The 25,446-nt window shown below is 39.8% G+C and overlaps 1 protein-coding gene across 1 annotated transcript in view; it reads right to left on the bottom strand.

Moving 5' to 3' along the window:
- Positions 1-4,530: 4,530 nt before the first annotated feature.
- Positions 4,531-25,446, bottom strand: part of LOC131196563 (b(0,+)-type amino acid transporter 1-like) — a 36,140-nt gene continuing 15,224 nt past the window's right edge. Inside the window, exons 2-6 of the mRNA XM_058179464.1 lie at positions 22,010-22,143; positions 15,590-15,719; positions 12,928-13,052; positions 8,676-8,763; positions 4,531-5,437 (exon numbers count right to left, since the gene is read on the bottom strand). Of these exons, the coding sequence (XP_058035447.1) occupies positions 5,204-5,437; positions 8,676-8,763; positions 12,928-13,052; positions 15,590-15,719; positions 22,010-22,143 (711 nt within the window). The 3' untranslated portion in view covers positions 4,531-5,203. The remainder of the gene's footprint in view (positions 5,438-8,675; positions 8,764-12,927; positions 13,053-15,589; positions 15,720-22,009; positions 22,144-25,446) is intronic.

The following is a 25,446-nucleotide window of genomic DNA, read 5'->3' as shown; positions in this document are numbered from 1 at the left end:
ACGGAGGAATGTATGCCTCCCGGCCCCAGTCCTGGCTCCATGCCCAGACAAGCTGCAGAGGAGGGGGCACCTCCCGGTCCCAGCCCTGGCTCCATGCCCAAGCAGGCTGCAGAGGAGGGGGCACCTCCCGGTCCCAGCCCTGGCTCCATGCCCAGGCAAACGGAGCAGCTAGACCCCTCCCCCTCCTCCACAGCATGTGAGCCTGAGGAAAGTTTACTTCCAACAGCTGATTGGAGTGACCCTCGCATCAGAAGATTGGATAGGCAGAGGCAACAGAAGGAAGGGAGGGGCAGGCCTTAATGAGTGCTGAGTCATGGAGCCACACCCCATGGCCTATATAAAGGATCTGCTTTCTGGCAGTCTCTGAGTCAGGCAAAGTCGAACTTATCTTGCTGAAGTCACTTACTGGTCTCCTGCCTGCTCTGAGGACTTTGCTAGGACTTTGGGCAGAGCTGCACAGGCAAGCCTGATTCGGATTTCCCTGACCCGGCTGTCAGCGGAGGAGTGGGACACGACACGAATTGGTAGCGAAGGGATTTGGAATCCACCCCTGAAGCAGGACCAATGCAATGGCTATTGCTATATGGAGGTGCAGGGGTGCAAGGGTGACCCATGGATCATGGCACAAGTACAGTTGTGCTGGGAGTGGCAGCTGCCAGGTTGGGGAGAGTGCCAGTGATCTACGTTTTTTGCTGGCTTTCCCAGTGACTTGCTTGTGGAAAGCCAGCAGAGAAGGTCATAAATGGTGATGACGTGAGCATGGGATGCTGCAACCATAGTAAGTAAGAACCAGTGGCTAGATTGTGATCATGTGACCACGGGGACTGCTGGGACAGCTAGAACTTTGAGAACCAGTCATAAATACAACTTGTTCAATGGCAATGTAACTTTCAACAGTTGCTGAATGAGTGGTCATTAAGCAAGAACTATGTATATAACCAACAGGACGTGGTGGCTCAGGGGCTAGGATGTTGAGCTTGTCGATTGAAAGGTCGGCAGCTCAGCAGTTCGAATCCCTAGTGCTGCCATATAACGGGGTGAGCTCCCGTTACTTGTCCCAGCTTCTGCCAACCTAGCAGTTTTGAAAGCACGTAAAAATGCAAGTAGAAAAAATAGGGACCACCTTGGTGGGAAGGTAACAGCGTTCCATGCACCTTTGGCATTGAGTCATGCCAGCCACATGGCCTCAGAGACGTCTTCGGACAACGCTGGCTCTTTGGCTTTGAAATGGAGATGAGCACCGCCCCCTAGAGTCGGCAACAACTAGCATGTATGTGCGAGGGGAACCCAAGTGTACAACCACATTTGTTCTGATGTACCTAACTGAGAAACTCAACTGATAGGATTAAACCAGGTCAATACCTGATTTTGTATTGAACTGCTCATCTATCAAGATCAATAGATGAATCAACAGAGCCAGATCAATTCCCAAGCAAGACTTATTAAAAGGCACACCACAGAAACGGAAAATAGAACACCACTGGTTGCCATCTGTAGTTCACAGCCCAAGCCACCTTAATGCAGTATTAATAAACTACAACCAGTAGTGTGCTGGCAAATGTTTCACAGCTGGTTCTGCTGGTTCCATTGGCACTGCCACACCACTAGATGTCGGAGCTTACTTCTACTCTCAGCCGGCTCACAAAATTTCCAAACATTTAACAATTAGCTTTTGCAAGCCAGGACAAGCCAGCTCCAGCACACCATTAGTTATAACTCATATTTGACAATGACATTGCATTTTCTCTGACTCTTGAGTGGCAGGCCTACAGTATATTTACATACAGACCCATATGAAGCTTATTCTCACAAATTTTGCTGGCACAGTTGAGCAAAAGATTGCGGAACATGTGTGCATCAAAATAATCTCCAAAAGTCTGAACAAAGACAATGGCTATTTACCGTATATACTCGAGTATAAGCCGAGTTTTTCAGCACGTTTTTTGTGCTGAAAAACGTCCCCTCGGCTTATACTCGAGTATATACGGCTTATACTCGAGGTTTTTTTTTTTTCTTTTTTTCACATTATACCGGATGGTGCAAACTTGGCGGGCTTTTGCATTAGCGCGGGGAAGCCCTGCCGGTGCAGTGAGAGGGCGGGGCGGGGGAGCCGCCAGCCTTCTCGGCTGAGGGAGGGAGGCTTTCCCTGACCGGTAGCTGCCTCATTTCCCTCCCTCGGCTTATACTCGAGTCCCCAGTTTACCCCAGTTTTTTGGGGTAAAATTGGGGACCTCGGCTTATACTCGGATCGGCTTATATTCGAGTATATACGGTAATCTATTAGTGCAAGTTTTTTAACAGGTAAACTACTTACAATCTCTCTCATACATAACACCTTGTCTTCCCCCCGCCAGTCACATTTCAATTTAAATTCTACATCAGACTGGTTGCTCCATTGCATGAAGTGGAGTTGTCGTTCATGGGAATTTATGCATTTCATTAAAATGTGTTAGTCTGAAAAGGTACTATAGGACTTCTTGTGATTTTTGGGTGTCAGAGAGTAACAAGGCTTTCTACCAGCAATGGCTTTGGTCAACTACAACTACATCATGAATCAACATGCGGCAAAACTTTATTGATTAGAAAAAACATTCTTGATAAGATTTTGGAGAATTTGAGAGACTTGGCTAAATAATATTTTAGCATATTAGCCACAAGCAGCCCACTTTTTAAAAAATGGATTGTGCCATTGCAAGCTGTTTGGGATTGTTATATTTGGTACTGAAGGGAACTATAAATAAGATACAGTATTCTAGAACTCCTATCTGAAATCAGCATCATAATAAGCTGTCATAAATTCACTCAAAATCCTCTACTGTGACTATCCATTTAAAACATTATTTTTAATTGACTCTTATGTGCTCTTTCTTACATAAATATTTTAAATTTTCAATATTTTTGTATAAAATGCTGCAAGCTCTTGAAGAGATTGAAGAAATCCCATTTCTATGGTGATACATTAATTGTCCTTAATAGAAAAATACAGCACAATTATATTTTATTACAAATCCCTCCCTGATCCTAGATTTCAGTTAGCACTATATAAACTTCTTCCTGGGTTAGAATTTTATTGAATGCCAGTGGTTATATTTATCGTATATTTATAGATAACATTCACTCTAGGTGTTTGAAAAAAGTACTTTCAAAATACTCAAATTACCAGAAGAATTAAATCTTCAGGTTTTTGTTTTTTTATTGTATTGTATTAAGTGGGTAAGATGCTGAGCTTGTTGATCAAAAATCGGCAGTTCAGCGGTTCGAATCCCTAGTGCACGTAACTAGGGTGAGCTCCCGTTACTTGTCCCAGTTTCTGCCAACCTAGCAGTTCGAAAGCACATAAAAAATGCAAGTAGAAAAATAAGGACCACCTTTGGTGGGAAGATAACAGCGTTCCATGTGCCTTTGGCGTTTAGACATGCCGGCCACATGACCACGGAGACGTCTTTGGACAGCGCTGGCTCTTTGGCTTTGAAATAGAGATGAGACCACCCCCTAGAGTTGGGAACGACTAGCACATATGTGTGAGGGGAACCTTTATCTTTATTAGGTTTGTGTAACAGGCAGCATTTAAAGTACACCTAGGAATGGCTCTGCAATTTTATAATTACCCGCTATTGTTTCCATTACTATGATATGCTTAAAACCACTGATTTGCAGGATGCTTTGAGGTGAAAGGATTTCCAATGGCAAAAACTCTTGGCCTTGTTCTTGTAGAAGGAAGAGAGAAGGGCCTTGAAGAACAGGAGGAAGAGCTTCTGCAAAGACAACAGTCAGATAGCAATAGCAGTAAGACTTATATACCACTTCACACTGCTTTACAGGCCTCCCTAAGCAGTTTACACAGTCAGCATATTGACCCCAACAATCTGGGTCCTCATTTTACCGACCTCAGAAGGATGGAAGGCTGAGTCAACCTAGAGCCGGTGAGGATCAAACTCCTGGCAGTGAGCTGAACTAGCCTGCAATACTGCATTTTAACCATTATACCACCACTGCTTCAGATAAAAGCGGGTCTGAGCCAGGGCCAGAAAAATAGTGTGAGTAAACTTTTTAGACCATCCCTTCCCCAGTTCACACAAAGATAAAGGGGGAGGGGAGAGAAGAAGCACATTCAAACTTGCAAGATTCTGTTACTGTAGCTATACAGTAAAAACAAACTTCTTGTCAAGATCAAAGGACCATACCGTTCTACTTTTTAAATTAGTAGAGGGATGTTTTTAAAGTCCTTCCCCACAGGTACCAGTCTCATTGTTTTGAAGTTGCTAAGGAAACCAGCGCAAAAGGAACCAAAAGATGGATGGAAAGGGGCAAGGATTACTTTAGTTCTCCCTATTGTCTGTTTGGAAGAATCACTAACTAATTCATCCATAATTCTCTGTTTGGAGGAAGATGAAGGCAAGAACAACAATGGTTTTTTAAAATTTTTAATTTACTATTATTAGCTAAAGACAAAAAAAAAGGACAAGAAATACACACAATTATAAAAGAAGAAAAAACTTTTTAAAAAGGAAGTAAAAACATACGAAATACATATTTGCGGACATATATTAATAAATTGAAACATGATTCATTACCATCATCCATGCTCCAGCTATATTAATTAATGTTGCAAACTGCTAAATAGTTGGACTCATATATTTGCATTCCAATGCTGAACAATATGTCAATTGATTTTGTGCTCATTTTGTCTGCCCAAAGTCAATTCCCATGTGATTGAAATAAATCTCAAGCTGTTAATATGTGTAACCGGTTCTTACCAAAATGGAACAAGATGGAATGTTTAAATAAAGCGATAGTTTCACTGCATCTCCAGCAACATAAATGAAGCATTATTTCTTGTAGAAAAAGGAAACAATCTAAAAATCTGTTGGGTTTTTTTTAAAAAAAAACCTCTCTTCTTTTTTATTGGTTTAAGTAAGATATTCAAGCAACAAAAGCAAAAAGAAAAAATGCGTATGTCTAAAAAAAAAAAATTGAGAAAGAGAAATTTAAAAAGCAAAACAGACAATAAATATAAAAAGGGCGTTCTGGCAGCTTCCTCTCTTTCTCCCCCTACTCCCAATTACTACCTAGATAGGGGTAGGAACAATTGTGATCTAGTTTCAAAATGTTTCTGAAATACGATCAGGAAAAGCTGTACCCTCATCTCAGAACTGTACAGATAATTAGAACATTTGTCAAAAAAACCTTTATGAATATTAATTCACTCTGTGTCCTTTTCAGTTGCTGCAACTTCCATTAACAGCTGCATATAAATAGTTAATTTCCGTAGGCATGCCGGGCAATACTTGTAATGAACCAAGGGGAAGTAAAATATGATACCGCTGAGGATGAAGAGTATAACATAGAAGAACTCCAGCTGTGGCTGGTCAATGATGGGTGTCAGGACGAGGTAGATCGATATCATCAGAAAAATGATCGGTATGATGATTGGTACCTGGAATACGAAGATACATGTTTAGAATAGAATAGAATAGAATTTTTTATTGGCCAAGTGTGATTGGACACACAAGGAATTTGTCTTGGTGCATATGCTCTCAGTGTACATAAAAGAAAAGATACGTTCATCAAGGTCACTGTATAATTTGTTTGGGCAAGTTTTCCAGGAAGACAATGGTGGCATCTGACAAAGATGCCATCATTGGCATCTCATACTCAGTGAAAAAAAAAGCACAGCTTCATTGTTCACAGTAGATGAAATAAGAAGAACCTCGTAACTAGCCATGATTGTTTGAAGGATGCTCCGTAAATTTTCCAGGTGTCCTCCAATAATCAGCCTAAATGGCATTATTGGCATAGCCACTGAACAAACTCAGTCTCTGTTGAACTAATATTGGATGTTCTGCCCCTCCCAACATTCTTATTCTTCTCTTTTAAATTTTCTGGCACTCCTGTGAACTTTGGAATGTCCCCCAAGCCTGCTAATAGCATCATGGATATGAATGATGCTATTTCAGCTAAATGATTTTCAACAATGGAGACAGAAATAGAAAAAAGCACAGTTTGAGTGAAGTAAAGTTTTACATCGAGTTTTTTTTAAAAAAAAAAAAACCTGCAAACACTCCAGTCTCTTTATCTTGTTCCTCAAGCTTCAAGAGCAGCAGAAACAATTAAAAATAAGTCCAAAAGTCATATGCCAGAGCACTGATTTTTGCCAAGAAAAACAGCTAAAAGAAGGTAGGTTTCCCCCAGAAGGTGAAAGTACAGTTTTCCAAATCGTACTGACTGTAAATCCTATAGTTTTCTGCCAGTGGCTGAAGCTGAGAAGAAATGAAACATTGGATGGCATCAGCTTGTCTATTATAAATTGCCATCTTTTATACTCCCAGTTGTTATTTATGTAGTTTGGTATACTTTTATTACAAAGCTAACATTTCTTATATTTCAATTTCTTGTATTTTATGGGATCTTTGGATTTATGTGTTATAGAATAGCAATGTATTCCCTGTTTTAATTTTCAATGATCCTACAGACAAGTGAATGGGGGGAAAAATAACCAAGTTATATAGGCATTTTAAACAACTTTTTTCTGAGATACATTGGGATGCTAAGATGAACAAAAATAACCAGCACCACATTGCCTGGAATTTGTCTTATAGGCTGGATCAGAGGTGGGTTTCAGTAGGTTTTGACCAGTTCTGAAGAACCGGTAGCAGAAATTTTGAGTAGTTCGGAGAACCGGTAGTAAAAATTCTGACTGGCCCTGCCCCCATCTATTCTCTGCCTCCCAAGTTCCAGCTGATTGGGAGGAAATGGGGATTTTGCAGTTACCTTCCCCTGGATTGGGGAGGGAATGGAGATTTTACAGTATCTTTCCCCTGCCACGCCCACCAAGTCATGCCACACCCGAGCCACACCCACAGAACCGGTAGTATAAAAATTTGAAACCCACCACTGGTCTGGATGGTATCCCTAGGTTCTTAAAAACTGCCCTCCTACTATCCAAATTAGCCCAATTACAGCAGTGTTTTGATGATATGAAACAAGAAGTGCCTTCTGATAAATTTTGAATGAGAATATCAGCACTGGGTCACATGATTGCAAGGAAACTAACAATTAATGATGATTTTAAAGAATTAGCGAGATAGCCCTTTTTTAGTGACCGCCTTGTTTATCAACCGTTCTAAACAACAATGATAAAAAAAAGTAACTTTGTCACCAAGTCTCACATTTAGAACCTCTGCAGGTCAGTAAAGCAAAGGAAAGCTGAAGTAAGATCATAAGCGCAGTCATAGTTTCATTTAGGGACAGCTACACTTAAAAACTAAGTTGCTACTCCCAAACATGGGTACTAAATGAGGACTACCTATATATATTCAAAGTGATGAATCTCACTATCATTAACCCATATCAAACTTACAGTATGTATTTCATCCCGTGAGATAGTTCACAGTTATTCAACAGTTTAATTCAGTGTACAATATGAGAAGGGGGTTAAATTCCTTTTTCCCCCTGCTTTGGTCCTGATCTAAATTTCCCTCTCCCAGTAAAGGCATTCCTATTTACAAAACCTGCCTAATCATATCTAATGGTTGATACATCATGGCTATCAGGTCAGATAGCCAGTCTCTTCTGCTAGAATGCCATGGGACAAAGATCAAGCAAACAGATGAGAGGCTATTGCTCTTCCAATGGTTTCTCAATATTCTCAGATCAAAGCATTCGGAACAATTGGTTCATGTGACAAGGAAGACTGAAAGAAGTATTTGTTAACTGTGCGGTTCCTAAGAGTCAACCCCAGGGGTGGGCTTCAAAAATTTTAGCAAAGGGTTCTCTGCCCAGTTGCTGGGTGGGCATGGCCATGATGGGTGTGGCCTACTCGGCCTCCTGCACCACAACAGGGTGTGTGTGTTTTTGCTCTCCCTGGACTCCGGAGGCTTTCCTTGAGCCTCCGGGAGAGTGAAAATGGTCTCCCCAGGCTCTGAAGGGCCCATTTGCGGCCTTCCTGAACTTCTGGTAGGGCCGTTTTTCACCCTCCCCGAGCCTCTGTGCGCACCTGCACTTACCTGCATCCGAAACAGGCCACATGGGGTCTCCTGGGAGGGACAGGTTGGGTGGGGCCAGCCAGGAGTCAGATTTGGGAGTTTTCCAGACTGCACAGAATCTTAGCTAGAGGTTCTCCCAAATCCCTGCGAACCCCCAGCAGCCGACCCCTGGTCAACCCTGAATTCAGAACAGGACAAGCGGTAGCCAGAAAATTATGGACAACCAGAAAATATAATAGTCTTCCCCAGTTTGGCATTCAGTTCTGTAGAACTACAACTCCTGCATGTTTGTAGAAAGTTAATAGAACATTTGTAATCCTACCTATCTAGAGGATACAGTTTGACAATATATCTATATAGAGGATATAAGGGGCGTGCATAAGAGCACAAAAGTGCCTACCGTTCCTGTCCTATTGTTCCCTTTCATTATATCAAATTAATATAGTTGTTACATACTTTTGCTTATATATATATGTTTTTCTTTTTACGATGTGTTGTTGTTTTATATCAATGTTTACGTATACTGTTGTGACAAAAATAAAATTAAATAAAAAATAAAATAAAATACCAGTTGGGGGGGGAGGGAAGCAAATTCAGATTATGACCATTGTCTTGTGCAAACTAAAGAAGAAGACGAAAAAAGGAAAATGAAGAGAAAAAAGGATTTTAGAGTTTTTATACAATACTAACCTTGTAAGATCTTGGGAGTTCTGGTTTCTTAATCTTTAAATACAGGAGACTTGCAACACTTATCCCGTTGAAAATCCAAGCTGTAAAGCTATATAAAGTAACATTTAGTAGCAGCCCTTCCATGTGCAATCATGCAATTTCTCCTGCTATTAAAAATTTCTCCTGCTATTACCCAGATACACTCCCCCCCCACATATACACATACTACTTAAATATCAGAAGAATATACAGTACATAATATAGTACTAAAGATCTCATTCACTTTCCACAGTTTGACAATACATCTCCAATTAACCATAGATATTGAAGTACATAATTATCTCTATTTTCATCTAGAAGCCTACTTTATGGGCATCCATAGAGAAGGGGCAAATAGAGTCACGCAAATAACACAAATAACATAACTGTAAGGCGCCCAGAGTAATTGACAGAGATGGGCAGATATAGAAATTGAATAAATAAATGAATAAATTTGTCAGTTTGCAGTATGAGCAGTGATGTCACTTACTCATGATATTTTTGCACTTATTTTGAATGCCATTACTTAATCCTGGGCAATATCAGTGGTGAAATTCAGCCAGCTCTATCCGGATCACGCGATCCAGTAGCGCAGGCTGTGGGAGGCTCCGCCCACCCGTCCAGACATTATCACATCCCATTTTTGACCCTCTGCGCATGCACTGAAGGCTCTGTGCATGCGTGGTGGAGGCCTGTGTGAGCGTAGTGAGCGTAAGCATGCGCACTCACATTTGCGAACTGGTAGCAAAGGTAAGTGAATACCATCCCTGGGCAATATGTCTCTTCTTCCTTTAGTCTGCAATGTGCAATCAGCTTTTGTCCAGGATTTTATTCTTGCTACCAATGGAGATGCTAATTTAACTGAACCACATTTGAGAATTTTCAGCAAAGCTGAGGTATAGAGTTAAGCCATGAATTGTCTGGAGGTTTAGGATTTCCTTGCCTAAGTCAGGAGACTTGATAGCCATACTCTGATGATACCCAGCTCTGCTTCTCTTTTATACCTGAATTGGGGAAAGTAATCCCTAGATCCATAATGCCATCAGAGAGGGTGATGGCAGATCTCGCGTGCCATCAGAGAGAGTGGCATGCAGCGCCCTCTCTGATGGCATGCAAGCCATTGCCCCAGTTTAGCTCTGGTGCACATGCGCATACGCCTGCCACTGGCCAGCTGTCTTTGGGTCTCTGCCATGCATGCGTGGGCTTGCGTGTGGGTGGGGCGCATGCACAGGGGCACACGTGCATTGCATTTTGGGGTTTCGGGCGTGCTTTGGGCACTTGCTCAGGAAAAAGTTAGCCATCACTGCCCTAGATGTAAGACTCTGTAGCAGGTTAAAATGAAGATCCAGTAGGTAAATGAGTTCCTTACTGGGGAAATTTGTAACTTGGTTATCCTGGAGAGTCGCAGCTACATACCCTGGGATATTTTAAAAAATATAGTCACAAGGCACAAGTGACTGCAGCAATAAAGGACATATTTTAATGATACAGGAGCTACAAAGAAACACAAATGCAACAGCTACTCTTAGATAGGAAATAATGTATCCAGTAGGACACATGAACTGGGAATTGCATAGTTTGATTATTGAAAGGTATTCTAAATAGGACTGCCCATCTGTATGGACTGGAAGTTACAGTTCAAAACATAAATACTATATAATTAGGTTGGCCATTCATCCTGGTTTATGCCTATTGTTCAGGGTCTCATCTGATTAACGTTTGTCTATACGTGGTACACCTCCCTTTTGAGGTTCATAGGCCATGACTGACTTCTTCTCCATGGCGGTCCAGCAGCCAGCTTTTTCCTTTCTTCCTGCTCCCTTTCTCTTGGCTGACCATACATCCTGGTTTGAATGATAAATGATGTGGGCAGTCAGTAAACAGTGAACCTGGCCACTGCAGTATATACAGTTATAGCAATTGCATTGCTTATTGATTTACTATGGGATTAAGGTTAAGATTTTGGTATTAACTTATAAAACTCAAAGCAGACTAGAATGCTGAAGAAACACCTTCTTCCACAGAGTTTTCTTTGTTGACTATAATCCTAATGGTAGCACATACTGAAGACCATTATTTGAGGTCACCTTAGAAGTGATCTAAGGGACTTCCAGCTGATGTCGTGGTGATATCGGACATGAGGAGTGGGTCTCCGTGCTCCCACGAAAAGTTCTCCCTGTTGGAGGGCGCCGAAAGGAGCTAAAGCCACCCTATAGGGGTGGTGAAGAAAAGAGGGTGCCCTGTAGTTTAGGGAGAGCAGCAACTCTTCTGCTGGACTCAGAGCTTTTCCCCTCTCCCTCGAGATGAGGAGAAGAGGCAACTATCATGGCTGCCATGAAGCTGGGACATTCAAGGCAATAAAGAAATGTGCAGGAGCAGTGCAGATGAACAGTGATTGGAGCTGGATGAGAAGATTCCTTTCTATTTAAACCCTAACTTTAAAGAAAAAAAGAAAGAGGAAAATCCAAGAAAAGAGACTCTTAGAACTATTTTTGAAAGTGGCAAACTACCATAGAGAGAAAAATCCTAGACCTGAAAGAAAGGAACTAAGGGGAGAAAAGTTAAAGACCATTTAAAACATAGAAAAATGGATTCTTAAACTGGGTAAGCATTGTTTTGGAAAGGCATTATAAAATGCTGGAACTATCTACTTGAATTTACTTGAATAGCTGATTTTGCTTCCATAAATTGATTGGATTAAATCAATTCATCAGAACTGAAACAATGTTGAAACCTAAGCTGAGGACACCATCTACTGGTGAATGGAAAATATACCATACCCCTACAAGACTAGGAAAATTCTTAAGAGAAATAAACAACATTCATCTGGAGGACTGTGGTATTACTTACCGTTCTATAACTATCCACTTTATGAGACTCTGTTGTGAGAATAAGGAAGACTCTTAAGTAAAGTAAAGTGACTTGATTTGTGGAGGCAGCCTGGACTACTTAAATGGAACTGATTAATAATCCTGAGATATAAAGAACTATGATTATTGAACTTTCAAAGGAGCAACACTGGATTTGAAAATATTGTTTTTGAGTAAGAGCAGGACTTATTAAAATAAGACAAGATGTTCCATCAGGGGGAAATGTGTGAGATTTCAAGAGAAATGGCATTGATGTTTCAAAGCAATAGGGGTACTATAACAAACAATCACAGAGGGATAAAGAACCTAATGTAAGACATAAATGGGAAAATAAAAAATATGCTACAACTGATAATGAATGAAGATCAAAGAGCCCAAGAAAGAGAGGAGACAGTAGAAAGAATGGAGAAAAATACAAAACAGACAAACCAGCAAACAAAGCAAGAGGATGAAAAGGAGAAGGTGATAAAGATAATAATAATTGATGAAATAAACCAAGGGAAAAGTACTTTAAGAGGCTTAAAAATGGAATTGGATAACCTGGAAGAACTTTTGAAAGGGAGATAGGGGTTTGGGTGGACACTTAGGAGACTTAGAAGCTTAGGAGGATAGAGATGGGAGAAATATTCATATTGAATGATGAAGATACAGATGCTGATAGAGACAAAGATCCAAGAGAGGAGTATGGGAGGCAAGCCCAAAAAAAAAAAAAAACACCTAAGAAGAGAGCCTTTATGGTTTTAAACTAATTTTCTAAAAGGACCTCCCCTCCAAATAAAGTGTGCTAGATTTCAGGTGAATGCTACAAATACAACTATGTTTGACCAGCCATGAAGATCAGGGGTAGGTTCTACTTACCTTTACTACCGGTTTGCATTGTGCCCGCACACTTGTGCGCGTGCTCTTCTGTGCATGCGGAGATCACTTTTGATGACGATCAGGTCAGTGGGCGGAGCCTCCTGCCGGTTTTACTACCAGTTCTATAGAACTGGTCCCAACCAGGGGCAAACCACGACTGATGAAGATGGAGAAATTAATTTTACTTCAATTTTTATATTTTTATACAAATAAAATAGTGGTGTTTTTATAATGGCCGTTCGAAATCTTTTGTACACCTCCATAAAGGTTGTATTGCTTTTATTTAAAATGCTGTGCCCAGCCTAGAGATGTATTGCATGGCAAACAGGATGAAAAAGTTTGGATAAAAGAAATAATTAAGTAACTCAAAGAACTAAATAAATAATACCATGTCCCCTTCCTCTCTCTGAAGTCTAGGCAATATCACTTTCATAATATAAAAATAATCAAAAAGAGGCTGAGAGATCAATTTCATTGAGTAATTGTGAGTAGCTAGAAATACCCACCTGAAAAGATTCACTATCTTGTTGAAACTCGCAGGTATTACCATTATTATCGACACCACACAAGTAAATATGAGAGCAGGGAAAGGTGTAAAATAACGTATATGAACCATAGATAGAAAGTCGGGCTGAAAAGGAAGACATGATAACAAAAGACCGTAACTAACTATGCTGAGAGGTTTGCTTTGCTCCTTCACCCTCTGTCCAACTTTCCAAAGTTTTAATGAGTAAATGAATGAACTGGAGGTTATACTGAGAGAAAAAACCTCATGAACCACAGTAAGTTCTGTTGCACGGCACTCATGTTATTTGGAATTTCACAGCCATAATGGTCTCTCTCTGTCGGAAGCCCACCAAACTTATTTCTTGCATGTTAATTTCGCTAGAACATTGTATCTTTGAACTACTAAACCCACTTGAATTGGCGCCTACTGTTTTTCAGGGGGACATCAGGGTAAGATGCTTCTCTACAGTTGTATTCAGGACAGAATACCCTTCTGCTTTCCTCTTGTTGAGTACTTGCACACTCAGTTCCTGTAGTGTTAGGAAGTTCAAAATTCACAGCTCTTCTGACAGAATATAAATCAATCAGGCTCAAGCTGACATCTCCATACTATAGCTATTTTCAGTGTTCCCAACCAGCTGTTGGACTCCAGAGCAGGGGTGAAATATACTTACCTTCCTTACCGTTTCGGAAGTGTATATGCCCCGCGCACGCAGTCGCTTTGCTCGGGCATACCTTCTGTGCATGCGCAAAACCTTTCTGCACATGTGCAGAGGATACAAAACACATTACTTCCTGGTTAAAACCAGGAAGTAACGACAGCCAGGCGGGTGGGCGGAGCCTTGCGGTTCTCCGAACCACCCGCCAAGATCACTATCGGATCAGGTGATCCGGTCCGAACCCGGAACATTTCACCCCTGCTCCAGTTAGAATTTTACAAGTTACTCTAGAGTAGAGAAGGGATTGATAAAACGTGCGTATCAATCACAAAATAATTGATTTATAGCTCAGTACTATAACATTTATTCACAAATGAATTTAGTAATAATTGCAATTGCATTTCTGCTACAATCTTGTGTAGGAGGGTAAAGCATGCTATTAACATATAGAAGAATTGCATATGTGGCTTCTGCTGATAAAAATTAATATCCATTTTTCATTGAACAAGAGAGGCGTGCAGGATTGTGATCAGAAAGTTACAACTAATTCCCAGAAGCCTCATTTGTTTTTCATTGATTCTTTGTTGTTATCTATGTACAAATAGATTAAAACTCAAGACATTAGAGCCAAAGTAAATATATTGTTCTCAATTCCCATTAAGATAAAAGATAACTAGTAGTAGTAACTACCTTGCTCTATTAATTCCAGTAAGTTTTACATACAATTTATATACTGATGCACATGCCTGCTCAAAAATAGTTTAATTGGATTTACTTCTGGGTACATAAGTATAGAATTACTCCTAAATCTGGATTCAATTTTATGTATTTCCAAAAATTCAGTAGCCCAATATAGCTGACAGCTAAGTAAACAGTCTTAATTTTAAATAAGTTCAGGACCATTAGGTTTAGTTGGTTCAAATTACAGAATTTAAATTGTCAAATTGGCTCAAGTGAGTTACAGGTAATTAAAAGTGTCAAACTTTAATAGAGAATGTAGGTTATACAAGGAATTTATGGCATGTGAAGCACTGTGTCTTTCATTCTCCCATCCTGCCAGTCAGTGCATTTTATTTTATTTATATTTATTTATTTATTTAATTTATTTATTTTGTCAAACACAACAATATATGTAAGTATAAGCATGAAATAACCACACAAAATGAATATAACCAAAGGGAACATTAGGACAGGAACGGTAGGCACGCTGGTGCTCTTATGCATGCCCCTTACAGACCTCTTAGGAATGGGGTGAGATCAACAGTAGACAGTCTTAGGTTAAAGTTTTGGGGATTTTGGGATGAGACCACGGAGTCAGGTAGTGCATTCCAGGCATTAACAACTCTGTTATTGAAGTCATATTTTCTACAATCAAGATTGGTGCGGTTCACTTTAAGTTTGAATCTATTGTGTGCTCGTGTATTGTTGTGGTTGAAGCTGAAGTAGTCTTCGACAGGAAGGACACTGTAGCAGATGATTTTATGAGTTACGCTTAGGTCATGCCGAAGGCATGACCTAAGTTCTAAATTTTCTAAATCCAGAATTTCAAGTCTGGTGGCATAAGCTATTTTGTTCTGATCAGAGGAGTGGAGAACTCTTCTTGTAAAATATTTCTGGACACGCTCAATTGTATTAATGTCCGAAATGCAGTGATGGTTCCAGACAGATGAGCTATAATCGAGAATTGGTCTAGCAAATGTTTTGTATGCCCTGGTTAGTAGTGTAATCTTTCCGGAGAAGAAGCTACGCAAGATTAAGTTTACAACTCTTAATGCCTTTTTGGCAATGTAGTTGCAGTGGGTTTTATATATTTATATACTGTCCTATGGGTTGCACACCCCTAACGATATGCACCTATTAACTAGAAGACATCCTTACAAATCCACGAAGGAGCCAAGGCGGGCATGGAATAACAGTAAAAGATGCTAGCATGAAAATGATTGGTTAAATAATAATAGCTCCATGAATATAACGGAAAAAGTAGTATGTTTACAGTTCTTACCATATGGCCTTCTCTTGCTGCAATGTAGCACACCCGGCTTCCACAGAAGAATGTTCCATTAACCGATCCAAAGCAAGAAAGGGCAACTGCCAGGGACATCAGCCATACCCAGTTGCCCAGGACTTTATTTCTTGAGAGGGAAATAAAATAAAATATTACCAAAAAGGAGCCATAGTGGATTGGCTAAAATCATGATGGCGAACCTATGGCATGAAGCCATGTTGCCCGGCACACGCAGCCTTGCCTGTTTGTCTTCCGGGTTTCTGACACAAATGTGCACGCAACAATCAGCTGTCCTTTGTGTGCATGGCAGTGCCAAAAACTGGTGCATGCATGCGCGCCAGCCAACTGATTATCAGGTGTGCGCCAGAACCTGGAAGTTTAGCTTTTCCAGAGCTTGATCCTTTCGCATGTATGGCAGTGCCAGAAACTGGCCTGCGCATGCGTGCCAGCCAGCTGATCGTTGGGAGTGCATGTGTGCTAGAACCCGGAAGTTTGAGGGTGTGCGTGCATGAGCAACGCTTCTGTGTGACCTTTTCGGCACAGGGTGTCAAAAAGGTTCATTATCACTGGGCTAGAGTGTTGGTTAAGGACCAAGAAGACCTCAACTCAAGCTCAGATTTCACCCTGTAAGTTTACATTTCCCCCTCAGTTTGTTTGTTTGTTTGTTTAGTCAAGCATAACAGATATAAGTATAAACATGATTATGAATACATGAAATGGATACAAATAAAAGGGGACATTAGGACAGGGAAGGTAGGCATGCTGGTGCACTTATGCACACCCCTTAAAGACCTCTTAGGAATGGGGTGAGGTCAACAGTAGACAGTCTAAGGTTAAAGTTTTGGGGGTTTGGGGAAATAACCACAGAGTCAGGTAGTGCACTCCAGGGATTGACCACTCTGTTACTGACGTTGTATTTTCTGCAATCGAGTTTGGAGCGGTTTACCTTACATTTGTATCTATTGTGTGCTCGTTTTGGTTGAAGCTGAAGTATTCATTGACAGGTAGGACATTGTAGCAGATAATTTTATGTACTACGCTTAGGTCGGACCGAAGATGGTGAAGTTCTAAGTTGTCTAATTTTTTTTAAATTTAATTTTGACTTGACTTTCATAATATGTTGGTTGAAAGAAATCTGTATGCCAGGTTATTCTGTTCTTCATCACTTTTTAGTCAAATTGTATGGCTTTTCCATACTGTAAGTTTCCATGTTCCAAATCAATAGTAGCTATCACTTTCAATAAACACTAATTAAAAATGTTAAAGTGTGTTAAAACATTGGTTTCACAGTCAACCAGAATTGGTGGTTATGTCACTTTTGGAATGAATATATTTAACAGTATAGATAGAAGCTTCAGAGCATAATTAAAACACTGCTTGAAGTACAAGAGAGAAATACATGCCCTCTCGATTATTTTGAATTATAACTCCCATCAGTCCAATCAAGGAGACTTGGAAGGGAAGGTTTCAAAAAGGATATACTTACCTCAGAATGAGAGGATTATATGGTCCCATTAACAAGGACTATCAAATCTCGACTGCATAAACACCGAAGACCACTAGTAGCCAAGATAATTATCTTGCTGTCTTTGATGACATTTAGTAAATAGCAGGGATTTTTGCAGCCCAGGTTTGAAAGCTCTACATTAATTCATTAGACATAGTACATACAGGTAGTCCCCGATTTACAACCACAAGTGAGCCCAGAATTTATGTTCTTAAGTGAGAAATTTGTTAAGAGAGTTTTGCCCCATTTTATGACTTTTCTTCCCACATTTGTTGAGTGAATCACTGCACATGTTAAATTAGTAACATGGTTGTTAAGTGAATCTGGCTTCCCCATTGACTTTGCTTGTCAGAAGGTCGTAAAAGGTGATCACATGACCCTGGGACACTGGAACTGTTATATATATGAACAGTTGGCAAACGTCTGCATGCAAATCACGTGAGCATGAAGATGTTGCAGCGGTCACAGGTGTGAAAAATGGCCATAAGTCACTTTTTTCCAGTGCCGTTGTAACTTTAAATAGTCACTAAAGGAACTGTTGTAAGTCAGAGACTACCTGTATATGTTCTAGCTCTTAATTGAATCTATAATTGCTTAGTTTTTTTCAATCTTCAGGATAGACAGCATGCAAGAGTGCTGTTGCCAAATGGTGTGTCAAACTATCGAAACTGAGACCTGACAGCAAAAGATCAGATTGTCGAACAGCTTCTCGCCTTGTGCGTAAAATTACATTCTTCCTTGAATGAGGAAAACAATGATCTTAAAAAGTCTGCAATGCTTGTCCTTATATAAGGAAGAATCCCTGCTTGTAATATTATTTATTTATTTATTTATTAATCATACTTTTATACCGCACCATCTCCCGTAGGACTCAGGCCGGTTCACAGGCATATTAAAAAACAATATAATAAATAAGCATTAAAAACCCAATTAAAACTAAATATTATCATAGCCAAATCACTAAAAATGGTAAAAACCCATTAAAAAACCCTTAAAATTTAGTTAAAACATTTTATTCTTAGGCTAGTCCAGCGCGCTGAAATAATAAAGTCTTCAGTTCATGTCTGAAGGTCCGGAGGTCGGGGAGTTTCGTAATCCCGGAGGAAGCTCGTTCCACAGGGCTGGTGCCGCCACAGAGAAGGCCCTCCCCCTGGGGGTCGCCAACCTACATTGTTTGGTCGACGGCACCCTGAGGAGGCCCACTCTGTGGGAGCGCACGGGTCATTGGGAGGCAATCGGTGGCAGAAGGCGGTCTCAAAGGTATCCCGGTCCTAAGCCATGGAGCGCTTTAAAGATGGTAACCAAAACCTTGAATTGCACCCGGAAGGCTACCAGTAGCCAGTGTAGACCACGCAGGATGGGTGTTATATGGGAGCAACACGGTGCTCCCTCTATCACCCGCACGGCCGCATTCTGGACTAACTGGAGCCTCCGGGTGCTCTTCAAGGGGAGCCCCATGTAGAGAGCATTGCAATAGTCCAGGCGGGAAGTGATGAGGGCGTGAGTGACCGTGCGTAAGGCGTCCCGGTCAAGGAAGGGGCGCAACTGGCGAATCAGGTGAACCTGATATTATGGCACGTTCTGATGAGTTCTTGATCTCCTATTTCCCCATCATTAGAAAATCAAATCTAAATCTTTTTAAAATTCATAACCCAGAAATTTAATACAAATTATACCAAAAGCCTTCTCAATATCCAGCAAAATTAAAACAGATGAGTCCAATCGTCTGTGGCTATTTCCAAAATGTACATCACTAATGAGCATTATAGATGCCAGTCTGTCTGTTTGTTTTTATTAATCCTGACTGAATTGGATAAAGTGAGTTGGATAAATTAGAGATGACACTATGTTTGTACACTAATCTCTTCTCCAATGTCATAGTTAATATCTTGCCATTTAAGTTAAGCAATGATACTGGCTCATTACTTGCACATCTGGCGGGGTCCTTCCCTGGTTTTAATAATATGGTAATAAGTCTCATTAAATGAAGAGAGGAATGTAGTGAGATTGAATGACTCCTTAGAGTTCTCTAATAATATTAACCAGGGTTCTGGCTAATCGTATTTTTCCCCTGGAGAGGACTCCTACAATATTAGCGCCTGATTGAAATTGCAGGAATCGTCTATATTTTGTCTCATTCTTTTTGGCGGCTTTATTGAGGTTACAGGTGGAGAGATAATTGATTTTGTTTACCTGTGTTGGGACAGGTGAAAGACTGGATTATTGTATTGTTATGTATTGTCTGCTTTGGGTTTTGTGAGTTCTGATTTATAGATGGTGGAGGAAGTTTCTCTCCACCTTTGCCTGGCAGGATTGTTGTGAATGGTCTTGAACAGATTGCTGACCCCTGTAGTATAGTTGAATGGAGTGAAGAAGGATGGGGGAAGGATAGGGATGGGATATTGGTCCCTGAGTAGGTCAGATTTAGGTCAGGTTGGGGTTAAGAGTTGAGGGGAATAAAACTATAGCACCCATTAAACTTGGTGTTCACTTCCAAGCAGTTGTGCTGTCTGGATGTGGGTGATATTATCATTTGTTCTTTGTTGTAGTCAGATTAGCCCAATGATGGGATTGGCCCTCTGGAAAGGACAGTTGTTTGTATCCAGCTGTTTAACTGTCAAGAAAAAAGTTTAATGGCTGGGCGCTTTGGGGGTCTGCAACCATGTATATATCATGTTGTGAGTTTTAAAATGTATTTTAAGATAACTGTGTTTAATATTGTGCTCTGTTAGCATTGGGAACTGCTGAGAGTCTTTTGTGATTTTGCCAGGGTATAAATCTGATACATAAATTAAAAGTGCCAATTGAGCTATGAAGGTTCTGTACCATCCAACTGAAATTCATCTGAGCCTAAGGCTGTCTCCATAGAGAACACTGCCATAGATTTAACTGTCTTTATAATTTCTTGTAGCATCAGCGATAGCATCAAATTATTTTTATGTTTTGGGAAAAGTTCTTCCATTTCAGTAGGTTTACCCAAATTAATCTGTTGTTGTTTGTTTGTAAAATCTTTTAATTTGTATCACTGACCATAATAGTAAAAATAAAAACGCTGATAGTTAATGTACTCCATATTATAAGTAGTCCTCGACTTACAAGCACAATGGAGCCCAGAATTTAGATTGCTAAGTGAGACATTTGTTAATCTAATGTTGTCCCATTTTTCAACCTTTCTTGCCACAGTTAAAAAGTGAATCACTGCAGTTCTTAAATTAGTCACATGGTTGTTAAGTGAATCTGGTTTCTTCATTGAATTTGTTGATCAGAAGGTCACAAAATGGGATCATTTGATCCCAGGACATGGCAACCATCATAAATATGAACCAATTAACAAGACATCCATCTTTTGATCACATGACCATGGGGCTGCTGCAGTCATAAGTGTGAAAACAGTCATAATAAGTTACTTTTTTCAGTGCTGTAACTTTGAACAATCACTAAAAGAGCTTCTTGTAAGTCTAGGACTACCTGTATTAAATAACTGGTTACCTCTGGCCTTAATTTCAGAGAAAATATTCAATTCTTTTTGTTGTTTCATCTGACGGGCAACAAGCATTTTAGCTTTCTCTACAAATTCCCAAAATTTTACTTCATATATTGTACTTGATCAAAGTAGAATTTTCCCAGATTTACCATAGTTGTCAATTGGGTTTCTAATATAAGTCTGTAATAAAGCAGGCTTTAACTTATACATTAAGTTGAGTCCTCTTAAGTTTCTCTTAGACATAGCAAAATATCATACCACTACAAATATATGCCTTTAAAATTAGTGGGGCTTCAATTAATTTCATTTAAAAAATGCCAGGTTTTTTCCCCTCAATGTATTTTACAGAAGAAATATTTGTTATTAATGAAGTGTTCAAATATTTTTGGAGCAGAAATTTCTGAAATCTGGCAAGGTTATATTCAAATGTAAACACTGGTTGTTAATTTCAGAAAAATAGGTGAGCACAGTGTAGTGTAAACAGAGCAGACTACTCATAAGGAATAATGATGTGCCTTTCTGAACACAGGGAGCTGATTGCTGACAAGGGAAGTAAAGTAGTAAGGGATTAATGCATTAGTGCAGGGGTGGGGAACTATGGCCCTTTTAGGACCTGTGGACTTCAATTCCCAAAATTCCTGAGCTAGCGATGCTGGCTCAGGAATTCTGGGAGTTTGTGACCACAAGTCATAAAGAGGCCATAGCAGTGGTGAAATCCAAATTTTTTTACTACTGGTTTTGTGAGCGTGGCTTGGTGGGCGTGGTGTGGCTTGGTGGGCATGGCAGGGGAAGGATACTACAAAATCTCCATTCCCACTGCACTCCAGGGGAAGGATACTGCAAAATCTCCATTCCCACCCCACTCTGGGGCCAGCCAGAGTTGGTATTTGCCAGTTCTCCAAACTACTCAAAATTTCTGCTACTGGTTCTCTGAACTACTCAAAATTTCCGCTACCAGTTCTCCAAAACCTGTCAGAATCTGCTGGATTTCACCCCTGGGCCATAGTTCCCCACTCTGCACCTGTGGAACATATACACACAGAGGATCATAAGATAAATCAATCACTAAACCAGGCCAGCAATCTAACGTAGCTTACAAAACAGTGCCACTTAGAATGAGATGTCATAAAGGGAGAGGAGGAAATCATAATACTAAAGATTTTTCTCAAGCTCCATGTCCCATTCAAACAATATGACTGGAGTAACCATCATTACTTCAATACTTCAGTAATTCCTTTCCTTTCCTTTTCCTCCTGCAAAAAGATTGTACATAAATGCTATTGGTTTTCAATGTTTTGCAAGGCTGAAGCTATGACACATGTTGGAGATGGAAAGTGTTTTTGAGGGCAGGTGCATGAATGCTAGAGAAAATGTAGCCACCTATGTTGAATAGGCTGGTAATGCCTTAGTATTTAGCATTGCTCACCCCCAGGTAATGGCAATAGCACCTGAAGTCAGAAACTCAACAGAAGTCATGGCTGCAAAATAGCTGACGTTTACAAGCAAATAAAAGCAGGTCACCAGAGGAATAGCAATCATCAATGCCCTTGGCAGAGTCACCTGGAGAGAGAAGAAAATAAGATGCACAGTGATGAGTTATGTAGATGTATAGGTGTGGCACTGCATAACTTTTTGATACTGAGTTCTAAATATATAAACACAATTTCAGATATTTCTCACATAGTCGAAAAGCAAAGGTGGAGGAGAGAAAATACGAAGATTTCGTAAAAAAAGAAACCACTATGGTTCAATAAGCAAACACAACACCAAACAACAAATGTGCAGCTATGAAAACAAAATAAGACTAAAAGGAACATCGTATATAATATTTCTTATGTTCATTCATCTGCTAAAAGGTCATAGTTTTGTATTTTAATCTTTAAATCAGTGTTTCAGATTGTGAATTTCAGTGCCCCAAATACCCTAGCCAACATGCACACAGGAAATCCACATATCTGAATGTTTCTGAGATGCACTGCTACATTTAAATACTACCTTTCTTCTATTAGAAGCATGCATAAGGAAACACTCCACCCTCCTCATCACCCTTCCCTTCAGTTACTCTGTGAGGTAATCAAGATGAAAGGAAACAAACAGCTCTAAATCAACACATTTGCTAAATCAGATTTTGCAAGTGGGTCCCTCAGGCTGAATTCCAATACCTTAACTATAATATAATATTACGTAAAACAACATTTATGTTTTTTATGATGGCTGCAATCCTAAACATACTGAACTCATTGAAGCCCTCAGGATATACTTCTACTAGTGGTAGTATGCTGTCAAATGAGATGCGTGATAACATAACTTTGAGAGAAAACAAATTTTGTTTGAGATTTAGAGCAAATCCTCTGAGATTCAGTGGATTCTAGTGAAGACATCTATCAATTTTTTTAGAATAGGGTGAAGAATATACAGGTGCAGAAATTGATGAAGTTTATAGAATAAATACAAACATTTGCGAAAGTTCCAAGGACATCTATAAGCCACCCAGAGTTGCCTTATAGGCAGATGGATCACATAAAAATTGAATAAATAAATCCTGGAGAACTTTGTCAGGAAGAAAAAAGGAGACCAAGTTCTGCAGCATTTTAATACAAGATTGAAGATTGATAATACAAATGTAATGGTGCTCAAAGTAACTCCAATCAGAATATTGTATAAGAGAAAAGTGTACTTTCTGAATTACATAAACAGAAAAGGATTCCATTTCAATTGGACAAGCTGGTAGGAATAATTTTTATTTTCAAATAGTAGATGTTTTGATTGTGTTCTCTGCTGAAACTGAGAAAATTTCTAGAAAAAAATCAGAGAACTGGACACAATACAGATAGATAGATAGATAGATAGATAGATAGATAGATAGATAGATAGATAGATAGATAGATAGATAGATAGATAGATAGATAGATAAATACTACCCAACAGTCTTTACAGATTTAACAAGAAAGTCACAGCAATAATAATTAGGTATTGCAGGTATTGACTTTTCTAAATATTTGGCCTGAGTATGAATTATAATTGTGTCAGTGGAATATAAATGGAATATGTGCACCTCAGAAGAGGAAAAGTAAATCATTATTTGGAAAAAAACCAAGATATAATTTACTTACAAAGGTGAAGAATTTATCACAGCAGGAACAAATAAAAAGAAAAAGAGTTGCTTTGTATATAAACCCTCAACTACAACCATAACTCATATTGACTAATGAGCATGGTAGCTTCTGATATGTTGGGATGGAAGTTAATTTGCATGAAGTTAAGACTCCAAAATTGGGAATTTATGCCCCAAATGAAGATAAAGCAATGTTCTATAAAGAACTTATGGACAGACCAATGAGCTTTTCTTGTGAAAATTAGTGCCTAATTAGAGATAGAAATGGCATGATCTCCCTACAAATAGAGACAAATTCTGAAAAAATATTAAAAGTACACCAGATAAATTACTAAAAGTTTTTTTAAAAAAAATTTGAATGAACAAGTTACTGCTTGTTGATGCATGAAGATATAAAATGACAATTCAAGAGAATCTACTTATTTTTCTGAAAAACATAAACCTTTTTTGAAAATACACATGATTTGGATTTCAAAGAACCTGACTACTAATTTGACTACCAAAAATCCTTTTCAGATCATAATCCAGTGTGTTTGTTTTTTAAAGGTTCATTCAACCTTTCAGATGAAGGTTAGATGAAATTAGATTGGAGTTCTTTATTGGCCAAGTGTGATTGGACACACAAGGAATTTGCCTTTGGTCCATTAGCTGTGTGTCCAATCTGTTACATATAGAAGCAATAGTGGAGGGGTATAAAACAAAATTAAAATAATATTTTGAAAATAAACTTGACCTTATAATAAACATCTGCCAGAATTGCTGCAAGTTCTTGGTTTTGGGAAACCTTGCAGATCCTTTTTACAAGAGCTCCAAAAAGGGACCTTCAGACCATTATGAAATATTCAGATTGCCAAAGGCAGGCAAAGATATTTTCCTGTTACTCTTTGTTTTGACTCTGGCCAGAAAATGCAATTCTCCACTCTTGCAGACTTAGGGATGACAAACAATTTCATAGATAAGACCAGTGGTGGGATTCAAATTTTTTTTTTACTACCGGTTCTTGGTGGGCATGGCTTGGTGGGCATGGCAGGGGAAGGATACTGTAAAATCTTCATTCCTTCCCGATCAGCTGGGACTCAGGAGGCAGAGAATAGATGGAGGTGGGGCCAGTCAGAATTTTTACTACCGGTTCTCCAAAATACTCAAAATTTCCGCTACCGGTTCTCCAGAACTTGTCAGAACCTGCTGAAACCCACCTCTGGATGAGACCAGAGTACAAGAGTTTTCTGGGAATGTACTAATTTCTATCAGAAATTCATCCCTAATTTGGAAGACCACCACATATAGCCACCAACTGAACTTTTAAAGAAAGGATAAAAATTCACTAAAGATGAAAATTCACTACTCAAGAACAAGCAGCATTTCAGCAGTTTAAACATTGTTACTTGTTGTGACTCCGGCTCCCGAGCCTGTCCTCATGGAGGAAGATGACTCTGAAAGTGATGGGGAGGAGCTGACAAGCCTCCCTCTCCAGGACCCTCCTTTCTGGCAATGCCTCAGGTTCCAGCTGAAGGCCAGGAGGAGCTGACAAGGCCTCCCTCTCCAGGACCCTCCTTTCTGGCAACACCTCAGGTTCCAGCTGAAGACCAGGAGGAAGGCATGTCGGAGCACCCACTAATAGGGAGTGATGAAAATCAACCTTGGATTGATCCCAGGCAGCGTCAGAGGGAGAGGCGTGCACAGCAAAGGAAGAGGTGTGGAAGGGCCAGAGATTGCTGAGTCACTGAGCCATGCCCCACAGGGGATAA

The sequence above is a fragment of the Ahaetulla prasina genome, chromosome 1 (genome assembly GCF_028640845.1).
Source record: "Ahaetulla prasina isolate Xishuangbanna chromosome 1, ASM2864084v1, whole genome shotgun sequence".
In the NCBI taxonomy this organism is placed as follows: Eukaryota; Metazoa; Chordata; class Lepidosauria; order Squamata; family Colubridae; genus Ahaetulla; species Ahaetulla prasina.
Note: the sequence above shows the minus strand (reverse complement) of the source record. Positions and strands in the feature narration are given on the sequence as shown.